This window comes from Cryptotermes secundus, unplaced genomic scaffold, assembly GCF_002891405.2.
Source record: "Cryptotermes secundus unplaced genomic scaffold, Csec_1.0 scaffold261, whole genome shotgun sequence".
NCBI lineage: Eukaryota > Metazoa > Arthropoda > Insecta > Blattodea > Kalotermitidae > Cryptotermes > Cryptotermes secundus.
In genome coordinates this window covers 273,628-291,316 of record NW_019738959.1, presented here as the reverse complement: position 1 = coordinate 291,316, position 17,689 = coordinate 273,628, and the positions used below count along the sequence as shown (strand labels likewise).

The window sequence follows — 17,689 nt, the reverse complement described above, 5'->3', positions numbered from 1 at the left end:
TCTTGGTTATTTTACCCTTCAATCCTGATCATGGAGGCGACATGTTCCTTTGAAACATCAGTTGACTTTTATTGGACTACACAGGATTATTTCCCAGAAAGTAGACTGCTTTATGTAACCCTTATTCACTGGTATCATTGTGATGGCATGTCAGAAATTGCAAGGTGTACAGTTTGCTTCTAATGGCTTACAAGTGAAGTCCCGTTATTAGGTGTTTTTCTATTTGGTTGACACAGACAAGGAATGATTAACAGAGCTGTGATTCCATTGGAGTGAATGTGTGAGACTGAGTTTCTCACAGTGGAGATCATGCTGAGTGCTGTCTCCTGGGATATCATGTTATGTAGTCTAGATCAATTGGACCACATGGGGCCACATCCCAAAAGATTGTATCCTTTGCATGAATTTCACTTTAATGTGAATTCATATGAATATTTTTACAATGAAATGTGACTTTATGTAAATACTCAGGAAAGCTTCCTGCATTTACAATATTACTGCTGTTGGGAAAACATTGTAAGTTATGCCACAGTTCGTGGGAATTTGAACTATTGTCCAAGTCTTTACTGATTGCCAATATTACAGAATGTGGCAACTGATGATTTTGTGTGTGTGTGTGTGTGTGTGTGTGTGTGTGTGAAGGTATTATAATGGTTCTGTGAGACATAGAAAGGATTTCTGCTGAAATGACCCCATATTCACCTCCAGAAATGTTACTTGTAATCACTATTCATTCATTTATTCTTTTTGGTGTGTCAGAGATAAAAAGGTAAAAGGTAAAGCTGTCTATGTTACAGGCTATAAAGGCCTTAGGGTTGTGAGAGGTCGAGGCTCCAACATTTATAGACAGTTGGCTCATAAATGGCAGTGAGGTTATCAGCCTTATGCACTGGCCATACTTTATCCCCCAGGAAGATCCTTGGTATTCTTTTCTGTTAGAGGCTGAGTCTACCTCAGGGCCATAATATGCTTGGAAGGATTAGGTAAATTGAAAAAATCCAATAATCTCATTAGGAAATGAACCCACGATCTTCTGGCTTGTAGCATAGTGCCTCAACCAACTACACTAACGCATGCGAGAAGGTGAGTTTCAACCCTGAAGATGGAGGCAATATGCCTCTCTGAAATATTGGCTCTCTCTGAACCACGTGGTGTTACAGTTTAGAAGACTGCACTGTGCACAGTAACCGCCATGGGAAACTGAGACGCAACATGTAATTCTTGGATTCTGATTGGTGGATGAGATGACTGGTTCACAGTTCTTACACATGGTTTCACGTGGTCACTGTTCAGCTCTAAGAATGTGGGGACTCCACCCCCTTCATCCTGTAGATGGGGACTGCAACCTGGTTCAGAGCCATACCCACACGTATGAAGTTTGCACAGTCTCTGTATCTTGGGCATTTTGCCAAGATGGACTGGAAAGTTCTATTTCCACTTTGGGCAAAAATGAGATAAGGAGCGTTCCTGATTTATTTGTTATTTATTTTTATTATCATTCATCGATCCTTTCAGGTACATAACCATTGGATATAGAAATTGTCAGTAGATTACACTGATATATTACATAAGATTGTCTTAAGATAAATAAAAATTAAAATATATATATAAGAAACTAAGGAATGCAAACTGGGATAAAAAGCTGTAATTACTGGGATACCCCAAGATAAAATTTATCATTCCTACCTAGATACTCTTCAACAGAATAAAAAGAGTTTTCTATAAGAAACCTTCTCAATTTATGTTTAAATTTATTAATGTGCAACTTGCTCTGACTTGTGTTCACTGTCTCCACTTACTTCTGTAGGTTTACTTTACTTGCAGGTGTGAGATTTATAGTTGTGTTTTTTTTTTTCCCTAGTGAACATTTTAATTGCAGTGGATACCCTAACTTCAAACCTAGTTCTCCGGAGATTTTTATTGACTGGTGTAGTACACTCCAGTACTCAATTGATGAGCTATAAAAATTACATATATTACTGAAGATGTTCTAAATTACAACAGGCCGATGGGAACAATAAATCGAGCGTTCAGAACTGAAGTAGTGGAGTTCACAAGACTTTAACATATCCCAGGGTGACTTAATAGCAGTGAAGCTTGGATTATATGCAAACAGGATGCAAGCAGAATTAGGCTCTTTACATGAAAATTGTGAGCATAACATCAGACTACATTATTGTTGATTATATAAGGAATCACATACACAACCCATCATGGAAATCACAGAAAATTTCAGATTTAACAGGGAGGAACCACGTTCTTCCACTCAAGAATCCCGTTCCAAATTCCTGGATTTGTGTTCAGTTCCCAGTATGAGTAGAGGTTTTCTGATTTCTCACCATGTCCTGACCTGCTCTGGGGTCCACACAACCTCCTATTTGATGGGTACCGGGTGCTTGGGGCATGAACCTGTCCACTCACCTCCAACTAGTGCCAAAGTGAAGACTGTTTAGTTCTCTGCCTCTCTACGACTTCATGGTGTAGTGCTTAATTAGGCAGTGGGGCAAGTTTTGTCACCCTAAAGGATGATGATCCTGTAGGAGATCCTATCCTATAGATGCTGTCCTGAAATTGTAAGAGGCAATGATGATGAAAATTATTATTATTATTATTATTAAGATATTTATTTCTGTGCTTAGTATTCTTCCATCTGTACTTGCTTGTAATGTTTAAGATTCCTACTCTAGTATGGAGCTGCAGCCATGTTTAGATCTCTATTTTCTGTCCTCTGTGGTCATTTGAGGAAGTTCTGTAGGTTTCTTTTGTGCAACTGCACTTACTATAAAAAGGCTTGGCATTTCTAGGAATTGGTTTTGAGGCAGAGTGTAGAAGCCAGAATGACTGGTACGGGGAGACATGGAAGAAACTGTACATAGACTGCTATAAAGTAGTTTTCTAGTGACTATTGTAGGCCATGAGGAAAAACGTTTAGAGTAGATATGCCTCAATTGGGATTTGAACTATTGAGTTCCTGAATATAATTTTGACACATTACTGTGCTAATCTGAAACAATGTTTGTCCATGTTAAAATTCCTACTGAAAATATGTTTGGTTCTACAGAAGAGTATATTTGTACTATTCTGCTGTTTTCTCAGAAAATTATGGGAAGCCATTATCAAGACCATATTCTAACTGTGACTTGAAACAGCCACTCCCAATATGTGTTAATGTTGTGCCGTTATGACAACATATTTGTGTTCTTTATATGGAAACGTGTTTCAGTTCTCCATTATCACAGCATACAGAGTTTTGTGTCTGCTGCAAGCACTGTTCTGTTTATTTACTGAGATCTGTAAACATCTGTGATGTTAGTTAAATATGTTTGGGAATGCAAATAAGAGGAAAATAAAACTGAGTGCAGAATGAAATACAGTTTGGGTCTAATTAGAAGTGAAGGAAACTCCAGCTAGAACATTTAATGGGATAGGCAAACAGCCCAAGACTATAAGGCACAGTAAGTGTGGTGCTTCACTGGTGATTTGTCTTCTGGGCTAGTTGGTGTGGTGATGTGGTTCCTGTGGCTTCTGGTTCTCTACTCTGCTGTTGGGGGGCAGGATCTTGTGGGCTTGGCCAACCAGACCAGTATAACGGGCAGCAGCTGGACAAATCAGACTGCAGTTGACCGTAATGAGAGATGTAAGTTCAACTTTTGGGTTCATTTCACCAATGCATACGCCCTGATTCATGTGTGATATCAGAAAACTTTTCCAAGGAAGGAGCAAGCATAAACACTTGTTTATAATCTTACATTTAAGCTGTTAAAGAATATTTTTACTGATCAACATAGAGCAATTAGTATAGAAAAATACATTTAAAAAGTGTAATTTAAGTTTTTGTATCGATATTAAAGCTGGGATAGGGCAGTCATTGTAGTAAAGGACTATGGGCTGGTTGGCTGGGGTTTGATTCCTGGCAAGGCCAAGAAATTTTTCGGTACCCTGCAGCATCCAGACCAGATCTGGGGTCTTCTGAGCCTCATATCCAGTAGGTACCAGGGGTTCTGTCCCCAGAGATAAAGCAGGTAGGGAGTGAAGCTGACGACTCGCTACAATCTAGTGCTGAGGTCAAGAATGGTGGAGATGTACCTCCACTCCTTGACTTGTCATCATGAAGTGATGCTTAATTAATTAAACATAGGGACGGCTTTACCGTTACCTTTACCNCAATCAATCAATCAATCAATGCTTAATTAATTAAACATAGGGACAGCTTTACCGTTACCTTTACCTTTTTGGTAGAACAGAAGTGCGTTGCTTGGAATCTCTCCTGACATATTTGGGACGGACAGCAAAACTCTACATGATGTCAAAGGAAAAAGACAGTTCGACCCCTTAATTGCAGCAGCCAACACAACAATTTAGACTGAAGTGGGATGAAGTAACAAGAAATCTGTGTAATGAGGAGCTTTATAACATGTACTCCTCACCAAACATTATTAAAATGATCCTGATCATTGAGGATGAGACGGACATGACACGTAACACGCATCAGGAGTGGAGGGAACTACATACGAAGTTTCAGTGCAAAATCTTGAATGAAGGAGACAACCAGTAAGACATAGACATAGATGGGAGAATATTAAAATGGATAAAATCTCATAATTTATGGACTTTAAGACACTGCATAGTTGCTCTTAAATTGATAGTCATTGAATTCTTCATAAATTAAACTATACTGTCTGATAGGCAACCGATGGTACAGATATTCTCAGCCTTTTCATTTACCTTAACCTTAACCTTAACCTTAACCCTAACCTTACCTAACATTCTGAATATTCACTTTCAGCTTTGCTGCATTATATTTCTTCTTCACTCATAATGTTAATTGCATGAGGAATGTCTAGCAACCAAGCCACTCCATATGGATTGGTCCAGAGTTCTGGATTTTTTAATTGTCTGTGCTCCTTCTCCCTCCATTACTGAAGGTTTACTGCAACACAGATTGACATAAAGAAAATTTGTTTGTGTTTCAAGTCTTCTCATTCTTCAATGTCATCCGCTTCAGAAATGTCCAGTGCACTGGAGTGAATGGTCAGTATGGCACATGCTATTCAAGACAGGAGTGCACACGATTGGGAGGCATAGCATCTGGGGGCTGTGCACGGAACTGGGGTACCTGCTGTATCAGTAAGTGTGCCAGTGCTGAGAAGGAACAGGAGGCCAAACTATTTCTGTGATCATAAACAGTGCATTAAATGCCATGTATTCTTTGTAACTAGAACTGTANAACAACATCCCGAAGAAAAAAGACTGGGCCAAGCGGGAAAGAATTCTAGGAATTTTAAGAATTCTTACTTCAAATAACGAAACATAATTTTTACAGAATTAACGACGAATTAAATAAGAAAGCTACCGTGGTGTGTGGAAAACCTTTAGTGAACCGACACTCTCGGCAATTTTAACTATTGTAATTATTTTAATTAACTGGAACGTGGCTATTTTTAACAAAGTGAAGTTTTGTGTGTTGGTGATTTCTTTTTCTACTATAAATGCCTCTGATGATGGCTCCGTGGTGAGCCGAAACATGTAAGGCAGGTGGTGACGAGGTGGAAAACTTATAAAAGTGTCACATTTGACGGAAGGAACTTGATTGTTAATAGCTAATGTTGTTACTACAATGTTTCAAAAACAAATAGAAGAACAAATCACATTGTACGGGAAAACTGAATAGGAGGATGGGATAAGTTATACTTCAAGTGGGGATAATCTAATTACACAAGAAGAAACTAAAGCTGCCACATCAGACAATGAAGAAGTTATGTCTCATGTTGCGGACCAAGCGGTTCCAGTAGAAGAAGTAGGTGGAATATCAGATGGTAGGACACAAGAAGACAGGACCTCAAGTAGGCAAAATAAAGCCACCATTACGAGAAGCAAGGATTTTTATGGCAGAAGTAATTTCAAATAGACAAAAGCACATTTATTATTATGACTAAGTAATCAGTCGTGTAATAGGAACGATGATATAAATAACTTTTTTAAGATACGTGTATTTCATCAAAATATCAGGGGAATAAAAGGGAAAATTAATGAGTTAATAATATCTTTATTAAATGAGGAACCAAGTGTAATTTGCCTGGCAGAACATCATCTAACGGACTATGAAATGGATGCTTCACATATTCCTAAATATAAATTAGATGCAAGATATTGTAGGAAGACGTTAAAAATTTGTATATATATATTCATTCAAGATGATCTAAATTTTCCTACTATAAATCTACAAAAATATTGTAAGGAACAAGACATGGAAATTGCAGCCATTCACTTAAAACTTAATGAGAGAAAGGTAATTATTCTCTGTATATACAAAGCCTCAGCTGGCAATTATGACTATTTTTTAAACAAACTAGACTATATACTTAATTTTCTTCATAGGTATAACTCGAAATTTATATTATGTGGGGACATAAATATTAATTATCTAGAAAATAATAATAGGAAATCAAGGTTCGATGACATGTTACATACTTATAATCTAAGGCAGGGGTCTCCAAACTTTTCAAAATGCGGGCCACATTAGGTAATTCAGTATTTTCAACGGGCCGGATAAAATGAGAAATTAATAACTCTAGGAAACGTTGTGGAAACATCCTTTGTCGGCTGGGATGGGTAACCGATAGCTGTACCACGCCGGCCGTCGTAGAATGGACTAAAGTTCCGGTAGCCTTATCAATTTTCCTCGCTACCAATTCTCGGAACAGTTAGAGCAAAATTGGGCATAACTAGCCTTTAATACAAAAATGGTAATAAGTACGACACCGGCGGCGGTGATGATCTCTTACAATTACACTGCACCACTGCAAGAAGTCTTGTGAACAAGACGGCTAGTAGCGAACTGCTCACGCTACCTACATTTCCACAAAGTGACACTGCCGATTGAGGCTGAACAAGTACAAAAAATACCGCTCAGTATACGGTCCGGAACTAGTAAAATTGTGAATATAATTAATATTAACATAATATGGAATATCAATATATTTTAAACACAATCTTAAGTAATGAATTTGAAATCTATGAATAAGTATTTTTTTTTACCAGTACTCATTGGAAAATTAGTTCAACTGGCGCATTTCTGAACAATTCCTTCGCTGGCCGTAGTTTGGAGACCCTTGATCTAAGGGATACTGCATATTTCCCTACAAAAATTGCCAATAATTCAGACACTTTGATAGATAATATATTTATTGATAACAGAAGAAGTTATACCATTAAACCGTGTATTAATGGACTCTCTGATCATGACACGCAGCTCATAATATTTAAGAATATTACTATCCTTGCTAGAAACATTAATAAAAGTAATACAGCTGAATTTCAAGTGTTATTAAGTTGGTAACAATGGAACAATATTTTTGGGAATAGTAATCTGTGGGGCTCTTGTCAACGTGTGTAGTCTTGTCATTACTCCTATGACAACCCACTTCTTCGGAACAGTTTGTTGGCCCTGAAAAGGACCGTGACTGTTGAGATGCTTGATCGGAGAGATAGCGCGGCGCGCGCTGGTAGGGAGAAAGGCTAGTTATGGTGAATAGCTGTTGAAAAGGCTAGTCGTTGAGCGCGGTCGTAGGAGCCATGAGGCAGTGGCTACGCCAGATGCCCAGTGAGTCGGACCGTAACACGACCACCGGCAAGTCCAGGCGCGGTGCCCCAGTGAGTCGGGTGTGAGCGCCGGACGGCTGAGGCAGTCGTGCCTGGCGCAGCCTGCCGATGTCTCCAAAGACCGAGCGCTGGCGACGAAGCCTGCTGGCTGAAGTTGCTTGCTGTGTGGCTTGATCGTAGACTGCAGTCGGACTGAATGAACTGATGTTAGCTGTTCGAAGCTGCTCCTTTTTATACACTGGTTGGTGGGGCGGAGCCAAACTCGAAAGTGAGGAGGAAGAATTGATTGGCTAGCGCGCGTAATGACGTAGATGCGTGCTAGTAGCGATCCCAGTATAAATATGAACGTTTGAAGCAATCTGGTTGGTTAGCGCGCGTGATGGTGAAAAGTGATGTGAAGAGCGAGCGTTGCAGAAATGCGTGATAGTGTGGGATGTTCCCACAAGTTAAATCTAACTTGTACTCTTTGCCAAGTATAATTAGAATGAGCAAGTTAAGGAGCATTAGATGGGCAGGGCATGTAGCATAAATGAGAAATGCATATAGTCTATTGGTGGGAAAGCCAGAAAAAAGGAGGCCACTGAGAAGAACAAGAGGTAGGTGAGCAGATAATATTAAAATGAATCTTAGAGAGATAGGATGAGGTGGTGTGGACTGGATTGACCTGGCTCAGGATATGGACCAGTAGAGGGCTCTTGTGAATGTGACAATGAACCTTTGAGTTCCATAAAATGTTGGGAAGTTCTTGAGTAGCTGCACAACTGACAACTTCTCAAAAAGGACTCAGCTCCATGAAGTTAGTTAGTTATGAGGAAAATCACATTTATATATGAAAAATGTGGTTTTTCTTAACGTCATTTTTGTACCGAAATGCCTGGTGTGGTTTGCTGAACTGGATCACAACAGAGGGTATTCCTAGCAGCGCTGACTGTGAGGATTACTGTCATCTGGGATCTGAGGACATGTAGTGTGGTAGACAGATAGTGATGTTTCATCAGTGGAATTTACCGCCTTCATCCTCAGGGCAGGAGAAGCAGCTGAGCGAGAAGAAAGTTGTACAAATGTAGGGATATGAAGTGCTAGCGTCCTCAGGCAACCAGTGGGAATAAGGAGTACAACGTAAAGGCCATATAGGATTTCCAGTTTTCACAACCATGGTTAGGAAGAGCTGCTTCTTCTGAAAGTCAGCCGATGTTGCAGAGGAGAACATAACAGAGCTCTGCTTTGCTACCTGCTTCATGCCAGTTTCTTGCTGGCTTATTCTTCGACCCTGAAAATGGAGGCGAAATTTTCTTCTGAAATATCAGTTGACTTTTAGCAGACTATGTGACTTTAAATTCTAGAAAATACAAGTCTTTAGTGTAAATGTTACTGGACCTTTAATATGTCATTTCCAAGGACAGAGTAATTGGGATGCATAGTTGCCCATAGGGGGTACAAGGAAGTCATGGGGGACAGAGTAAGAAAAGAGTGGCCCTTTGAAGGGCCACTTTGAAGTACAGAGTGAATATGAGAAATGACCCCACAGGGGTCCAGTCTTGGTCCACTTCTTTTTCTCTTTTATATAAATGATCTACCTAAAAATTTTTAATAACTCAGTGAAATCAGTTTTATTTGCAGATGATACAAGTTTAGTTATTAGTAGTTATAATAATATACAATACAGAAATGATGTTGATATTTTCTTTGCTAATCTTGATGATTGGTTTAATTCAAACTTATTAACTCTAAATTTTGACAAAACTAAACATGTTCAATTTATGACAAAGCCAAGTTCTAATGCTGTAACTTCTGTTAATTATCATAATAATGTGATTTTAAGCAGTACAAATGTGAAATTTTTGGTATTAGCTATTGAAAGCTCATGTATCCCAACTCATGCCTAAATTGTGCAAGGCTTGTTACTCAGTGAGGCTGATCAAGCCCATTATGCCCACAGAGACATTAAAAATGGTATATTACTCTTATTTCCATTCACTTTTGTCCTATGGAATTATTTTTTGGGGCAATTCTTCTTATAGTATGCTTGTTAATCTTATATTTAATTTTGACAAAATCTTTTTATGACTGCATGTTCTTTGACTTCCTCTATATCCAACGGTTGTACCAGCCTGGATTAACAGAAATGAAATAAATGAATGAATGAATTTTCAGAATTCAAAAGAGAATAATTAAAACCATGAGTGGGTTGAGATCTAGGGACTCTTGTAGAGATTCATTTAGGGATTGGGGAATTTTGCCATTGCAGTCCCAATGTATATTTTCTTTATTGATGTTTGTTGCAAATAATATGGGTTTATATCACATTCATGGCCTTAATACTAAACGTAATTTTGATCTTTATTGCACTCAGACAAATTTTACAACTTACCAGAGACGACCTTACTATTTTGGTATTAAACTTTTTAATCATCTTCCTTTAAATATAAAAGAGTTAATCCATAAAATTATGCAATTTAGAGCAGCTTTAGGTGCCTTTTTACATACTAAATCCTATTACACTTTAGATGAATATTTTAATTAGGGATAGTTTCCTGTTTAGCTATGACCCATTATTTGATCTATTGTCATGTACATGTTCCAATTTTGTATATATCTTATATCCACATGGTAGGTTATGTAGTTGCAGTGATGTGTAGGGTTTCATATGCTTGATTTATTGTTGTGGATTTATATGCATTGTTCTGTTGACTACTTGCTAATTTAACAAGCTTGTGGTGTGACAGGTTCTGTATCCAGTGGCTTCAGCCTTGTGTGGATGTGCTGGAACGTGTAATAAATACAGTACAATACAAGAGAGGCACAATTAGAGCATAGAGTATGGGAGAAAGGTTATTTAATGATGCTTCTTCAGCTTATACTTTGTGGTACTTCGATCAGACCATGCCTGCTTTCTTTCAAATTCATTGATAGCATTTACCTGCAGGGACTGAGGAATACCACAAAATCTCTCAGTCGGGATAGTTAGTGATTTGGGGGAGATTTAAACCCAGCACCTCTGGAATAGAAATCTAGAGCATTACTTCTAGACCAGTGCATTCAGTGTAGTGAAGGAGAGAATTGGCAAAATAAATAAATGGGATGTAGATGGGAGGAAAGAGGCCATAAGAAGGGCCGTGTACACTGGGCTTCATGACCAAGATCAATAACCAAATCATGGGCAATTCTGTGTTCCTTCAAGTTTCTGTGACTTGCTTAGGGAGAAGACCCTTTCCAGCACTAAATAGTGTCACAGCCACAAAACAGTAATAATCTTAGTGAAGATCTTTTTCACATGAGAGGCATCAGCTGGCACACAGTGTAAGAATAAGAATGACAGGATGAAAAGCAAAGTCTGTATGTTTCAGTGTATGTCGACTTCCAGGAAGATAATGTGCCAATTCAGCTCAGCATCAGAGCTGGCACAGGGGCTAGTGTCAGTCGCAAGTGGAACATTAAGGTCAGCCAGATAGACTGTGCAAGTCCTGAGCGTGGTAGGTACTTAACAAAGGAAGCTTGTGCTATCTAAAGCCGCTGACTGATGTGGGTTGATCAAGTGTCACGTATTTGAACCAAAAAGTTTAACATCACTAACATAGATGTCACCAATGACATGTCTGATGTCTGAACCAATCTGTCATAAAGGGTACTATTGATATGTGACATCATATAATCTACTCATATACTGGAGAAAAATGTTTCCCTCCGTCTTCAGGATCAAAGAGTAAGCCAATCAAACACAATACTTTTATTGTGTTTCTGGACATTATCCTTCATTCTATTTTATTTAAAACCTACAAGTTTCAAGGACAGAATCCAGTCTCCAAAATATTGTGTGTTTGAAATAAAAACAGGATGGTGGACAATGTCCAGAAACGTAGTAATTGTATTCATGTAACATCGTCACAAACATTTAAGGTCTTAAACACAATACTGCCTCCATGGGCACTTGCTCAGCTTACTCTTTCACCCTGAAGATAGAGGCAGTATGCTCTTCCAAAGGGCCGCGCCATAGCTCAAGCGGTTAGTCGCTGGCTTCCCACTGCAGCGGCCCGGGTACGATCCCGGGTCTGATCAAGTGGAATTTGTGGTGGACAAAGTGGCGTTGGGGCGGATTGTCTCCGAGTACTTCTGTTTCCCTTGCCAATCTTCATCCCACCAATTGCTCAACAATCACCCTCAACTATCATCTGGGGCTGGTACAATAGGCCAGAAGTGACCGCAGTACAAGGGACTTAGTCCCACCCCACTAGCAATAAAAAAAAATGCTCTTCCAAAGAAATGGTAACTATCTACCAAATTACATGGTGACTGTAAACATGTTAGTTATGGAATTTTAAGTACAGTATAAAGAATGTTCCTGTGTGTTACTACAGCTGCATTTGGTTTCCACAGCTCCTGCTGGTGCACTCATGTACTACAGAGCACTTACAGACACTGTGAAGAGTTTTAACTATGGTAGAGGTGTTGGTAAGTGACATGTAACTTCGTTTTACCATTACATGTAGCATAACCTGCAAAATGATTAGTAATTGGCAAAGAATTTTTCTACAAAATGTTTCACATTTAATTACGGTAGTCATGATGAAGATGTTATAATGGTAAAGTTGATTTCTTTTCTGTGATATATTCTGCATACTGTCAGCATCACAGATTATAGAGGAACACATTGTAGTGTGACTGGTGATAATGAATTGAAAATAATTTGCAAGAGAGCCTCATCAGAGTGGTATACAGTTTGCCTCTAGGGTAAAAGTTAAAAGTAAAAGGTAAAATTGTCTTTTTGTTTAATTAAAAAAGATGAATGGTGAAATGCCTGTATAGATCCAGGTTCTTAACAGTGTCACTACATGAAGTTAAGTGATCAGATTCACACCCTGCCCCCTTTAACCCTGGGGAAAGAGCCCCCGGTACCCATTGAACAAGAGCCTGGGTGGGTCCCAGAGCCAGTCTGGACTGAGTGCAGTGAGAGAAATCTTTTGCATTTGCCAGGAATTGAACCCATATTCCTTGGCCACCCAGCCTATAACCAGTGGCTATACTGACTGAACTGCCTTGGGTATTTGCTTGGAAGGACTGAAACAAAATGTGACAAGCCTCAGTGAGAGTAGCTGGAATCTCAGTTCAGATTCACTACTACTGCCCCAGCCTGCTCAGTACAACAGTATTGTGCTGGTAAATAATTATCTTAACCTTCAAGGGTATCTGATTTTTCAGATTTGACCTTTTTTATTAAACACGGGCTATAACATTATGTTCACAGGAATATTGTAAATTTTATGAACATCTTTCCGTATTCCGTATTGAGGGGGTGGGTTTCCCCATGCACTTAGACTGGTTAGTGGTCCATTGTGCGTGCCCCTTTAATTTCTACTGTCTCCATACCCTACCGGTACTGGTGCTTACTATCAGCCCCTTTCTGCCAGCGAGGTTCCAACCTCCTCTGGCAGTGGTATCTAATAGTTAGTCCCTTTCTGTCAGAGAGGTCCCCTCTCCTCTGGCAGTGGTACCTAATACTTCCCCCATCTACCGGAGGAACTGGAAGCTACTTGGGTGGGAAATGTTGCCTAATTTTGCTCAGAGGTCTCCTAGAGACATGAGGTTCTTTTACGTGCCGTAAATCTACGACACAAGACCCACGGCTTAAAGTCCCTCCCGGAGGACTTGTTCCCTGAATTTTTCCACCCTTAAAAATTCCACGACCTCTGCCGGGTTTTTGAACCCGCGTACTACGAGTCATGAGGTGGGAACGTTACCTCTAGACTATGGAGGCCGCTTATGAACATCTTACCTAGATCTTATTTCTGTGAGTGCTGAAGGATACCACATGTAGTTGTGACAAACAGTGAGATCCCCATTCAGCCCTTTTGTTATGTATTTTCTCCCATTATTTTCTTAAAATAATGCAACAAAAATGTGTTTTCATAGCCCATTGAATGAAGTCGAATGATGTAGTGAAAGGAGAAGGACTAAAGTTGAATGTCACACTATACAGTTGTTTAACTTAAGTCAAATATCTCAGCAGAAGGGTTAAGTTTTGTTCTGAGCACTAAACTGTGGAGTATCTTAAATGGAGGTAATTTAGCACTGTGATTAGTGACTTGAGGTCAATGAAATTTAAAATTAAATAAAGTAAGGTAAAGTTGCCCGTCTACCTAACTAATTAAGCACTATGCCGTGAAGGCATAAAGGGGAGATGATTTATATATCCAAGTATTTTTGACCTCGGCACTAGTTGGTGGGGAGTGGTCAGCTTCAGTTCTGGCCACTTTAACCCCAGGAGAAGGAGCCCTCAATACCCATTGGATAGGAGGCTTGCTGGGCCCCAGAACCGGTCTGGATGATGTGGAGAGGAGGAAGATTCCGCCCTTCACTTCCATCTAGTGCCGAGGTCAAGAATGGTGGAGCTATACCTCCACTCCCACTCTTCATGGCATTGTGCTCAATCAATTAAACGCAGGGACAACATTAAACTGGGGAAGGTTAAATGAGGGTTCTGCTGTGCATGAGACGATAAACCCATGCTCCAGTTTTGTTATGCACAAAGCTAAGCAGAGCCACCGTGTGCACAGATCAGTCCGGTACACGCCAGATCGTCAACACGAACTATGGAGTGTTTGTTCGTGCAGGGCTTGGATATTGCAGCATAACGTGGAGCCAGGTTTCCGGCGATGTATACACCTTCACCGTGTCAGGTGATACTGAAGTCTTGCCCACAGATTTGCTTGGTAAGTATATTTACATAAGTATTTTGTTGTGCCTCTTTCTCTCTGTGGGGATCCGGTTTAAAGCCCATATCAGTTCATGTGGCATTCATTGTGACACTGGTCAGGGTTTCTCCAGGCACTTCAGTTTCCCCCTGCCAGTTGTCATTCTACCATTGTTCCAAACTATTGTTAACTATGTAATGATATTAGTGCAGTACAGCCAACCTCACACTCTTGTAACTGTCATTTTTCATTCAATAATCATTATGTTATTTTATGATGTTAATTAATTTCTCCTCAATCGCCTCTGTGGTCTAGTGGTCAGAGTTCCTGGCTACAGATCCAGAGGTCCGGGTTCGCGTCCAGATTTTCTGAGAAGTACTATGTCTGCAATGGGGTCCACTCAGCTATTTCAAGGAAATGGCGGCTCTGGCCTAGAAAACCGAATTTAACGACCGTGGGGATTCGTTGCGCTGACCATGCGACACCCAGTATCTGCAAAAGTTGGCACTAAACTTCATTGATAAGCGGCGGTCGCTCAGTTGGTATAGTTCACTTGCAGACTACAGGCCACTGAGTTTGTTTTGTTAATTAATTTCTCGTTGACCATTGGTTTTATTTGAATTGGGATATATATACTGTAGAACATTAAGCATGAAAGATTACGGTTTGCTTTTTAAAGGTAAAATGCAGCTCATCTCCTTTTTGTGAAATTTTAAAGTTGCCTTTATTTTTGGAGAATTGAACGGCAGTATATAAAAATGACTTATAACATGTATATGTAAACATGCATCGAATAAGCAAGGGTTCTATTTTGCTTTTCAAAGCTCTATCAAATGCAAAATCCCCAGCATGCTAGAATGAATGCTTCTGAAATAATAAGCAAAAGTCTGTTGTCTCAGGAGGTTTTAAATATTTTTGGAATTCTTAAACTAAGACCTTTGCAGTTTGCAATGCTAAAGAACCTCCCCAAGAGGCCCGTTTATCATCCTGCTAAATTTGGTCAAAATATGTGCTATGATGTGGAAATGTTTGAAGAACAAGCAGACACACACCCTTCTCTCTAGACACAAGAGATAAGAGATATAGTAATGGTAGGATAATGCCTGTTGAAGATTCTATGAAAAGCCTTCATTTGTCATATAAACTGTACTGTTGCTATCTACAGATTAAATACAGTTTAATTAAAGCATTAAGCTTTGCATGCCAACACAAAGCTGAGACCACAGTAATATGTACATGTTAAGAATACAGGATATCCTGTCACTTGGCCTTGACTGTTTAGCACATGTACTGATTTGGCATCTTCAGAATTTTGTTTTAACTTCCCATCACTCTCCCCTTTCGCACTTTGCTTTATACTATTCATGCCATTATCTCCTTCACTCTTCCTCCCATGTTCCTCACTCATGCCTTTCATTTGCCTGGCACATCATTATCCCTCCCTCCCTTCCTTCCTCTCTTTATGTTAAAACAGTCAAGTCAAGTTTGTTTGAATATTAAATTCTGTGGAATCATTCTGATATCTGACATGAAAAGAATTTTGTAAATGTTTACTTTTTATTAGCTGTTTTGTGCATTTAATTACAATTTTGGATATTTATTTTGAAATCATTATTTAATTATATAGTGCAGCATTTGTTTCTTTCAGAAACAAAATAAAATCCTATATTAAGAGCGCTGATACATTATTTGTCAAATCATACAATCATTTCATAAAAAGTGGCATATCTTAATGAGATACATGACTTTATACAGTGGAACCCACATTTAATGTCCCAAGATGTAATTTTTTCTCTTGAAAGTAAAGTTCCAGTGATCCAAGACAATAATTTTAGTGTTAAATTTCTTCTATTCACATTTTCTCTCAGCTTAGTGCTGAAATTCAGTGTTCTCCAAAGAAACTTCAAATTGTAGTTTAATTGCATTAAGAGTGTATTATGACACAGTGAAAGGTTTTGAGAAATATGTCACAATTTGATTTTGGCACAACAAAAGATTTTTGAATATCAGTGTTAGATTTATCTTTCATTTATATAAATTCAATCCATGTATAGAGGGCAGAACTCTGGGTACATCTTTTGGTGTTTCAGTCAGAGAAAGAGAGGGCACCTCAGACCGTTCTGTGTTGATCATTTGTACATTGGGTTGTCTCCAAGATCCTGTCTATTTCTTGCAGGAACTGCAACTGTAGCTCTGAGTGGTGAACAATGCACCGCTGATTTCATTGTAATACCAAACCCTTCCCAGGGTGGAACGAGCCTAACTACTGACAGATTTTGTGGCAATGCATTGGTACCAACCACAAGTAAGTTTCCAGTAGTATGTACAAAATATTCTGAGAACGTTTAAAATTATTTGTAAGCAAGTTATGTGGAGTGTATGCTAATTCATCAATCTGATGCTTGTGTAAGATTTCAGTGAAATATGAAATCAGTGTTTAGCTCTGGCCAACTTTTGCGGATAGAAGGTGTCATATGGTCAGCACAACGAATCCCCATGGCCGTTAATTTCAGTTTTCTAGACCGCAGTCTCTATTTCCTTGAAATAGCTCCTTGATTTTCTTCATGAGGGGACCCCGTTCCAGACCCACTACTTCTCAGAAAAAAATCCTGTAGCGCCGGGAATCGAACCCGGGACCTCTAGATCTGTAAGCAGGAACTCTGACCACTAGACCACGGCACTAACTTCGCCAACAAGCGGCGGTCGCTCGGTTGGTACAGGTCACGGAGTTTGTTGTTTGTTTGTTTAGTTCTGGCTTTCCATATTCATATTCACTGCAGCTTACATGTGACCCACGAACCTGATTTGAACACCCTGCAGTGGGCTATCATCTGCTGTAAGCAGTTCCGTATCTCCTTACCTAACACACAGCAGTGGTTTTGTGTTTGTGTGCTAACAGGAATTTCTTTATTTGCAGCCTCTGCAAGGCCGTTTGTGTTGACTGTGGTAACAGATGACACTGAAATGGGGACTGATGTTGCAAACAGAGGCTTTAATTTGATGTATCGTCAGATACCTTGTGACTAATCTGCAACTCGCGCTGTAACAGTATTGTTCCTGAAGTTACAGACCGGCTTATTTTGCTTTTGAGGGGGAAGCCAGAGACACTTCATCTAAATTATTTTTGTGATGCAGTGAATTTGGAAACTGAACTGAGGAAAGTCTTGAATAATGGAAACTTAACACAGAAATTGTTGACTTGGGATCATTGAATTCAAATGTTAAATTATGAGAGACCCTAAATCGAGGGCTGAAAAGAACATGAACAGGGATGAAATTTCTGAAAGTTGTTTCATGGCCACGGACCTGAATGGAGTGATAGAGGACATGAACATGAAGTGGATATGTTCAAAGGAACTGGACTGAATGATGTTTGCTAAGGAAAGGAAGTGAATTTC

The 17,689-nt window shown here is 39.3% G+C and overlaps 1 protein-coding gene across 1 annotated transcript; it reads left to right on the top strand.

The window, feature by feature from the left end:
- The first annotated feature begins 1,073 nt into the window (after positions 1–1,073).
- On the top strand, positions 1,074–17,318 carry LOC117282858. The gene is made up of 8 exons (XM_033754237.1): positions 1,074–1,083; positions 3,497–3,637; positions 4,975–5,127; positions 10,950–11,075; positions 11,977–12,051; positions 14,154–14,309; positions 16,468–16,596; positions 17,209–17,318. The coding sequence occupies exons 1-8, from the start codon at positions 1,074–1,076 to the stop codon at positions 17,316–17,318; spliced, it is 900 nt and encodes a 299-aa protein (XP_033610128.1).
- The last annotated feature ends 371 nt before the right edge of the window (positions 17,319–17,689 follow it).

Bases quoted from the DNA above. Each gene is read 5' to 3' on its own strand.
- LOC117282858 (XM_033754237.1), top strand. The intron at 3,638-4,974 runs GTAAGTTCAACT...TTGTGTTTCAAG, and splicing joins AGTTGACCGTAATGAGAGAT to TCTTCTCATTCTTCAATGTC. The intron at 11,076-11,976 runs GTAGGTACTTAA...TGGTTTCCACAG, and splicing joins CTGTGCAAGTCCTGAGCGTG to CTCCTGCTGGTGCACTCATG.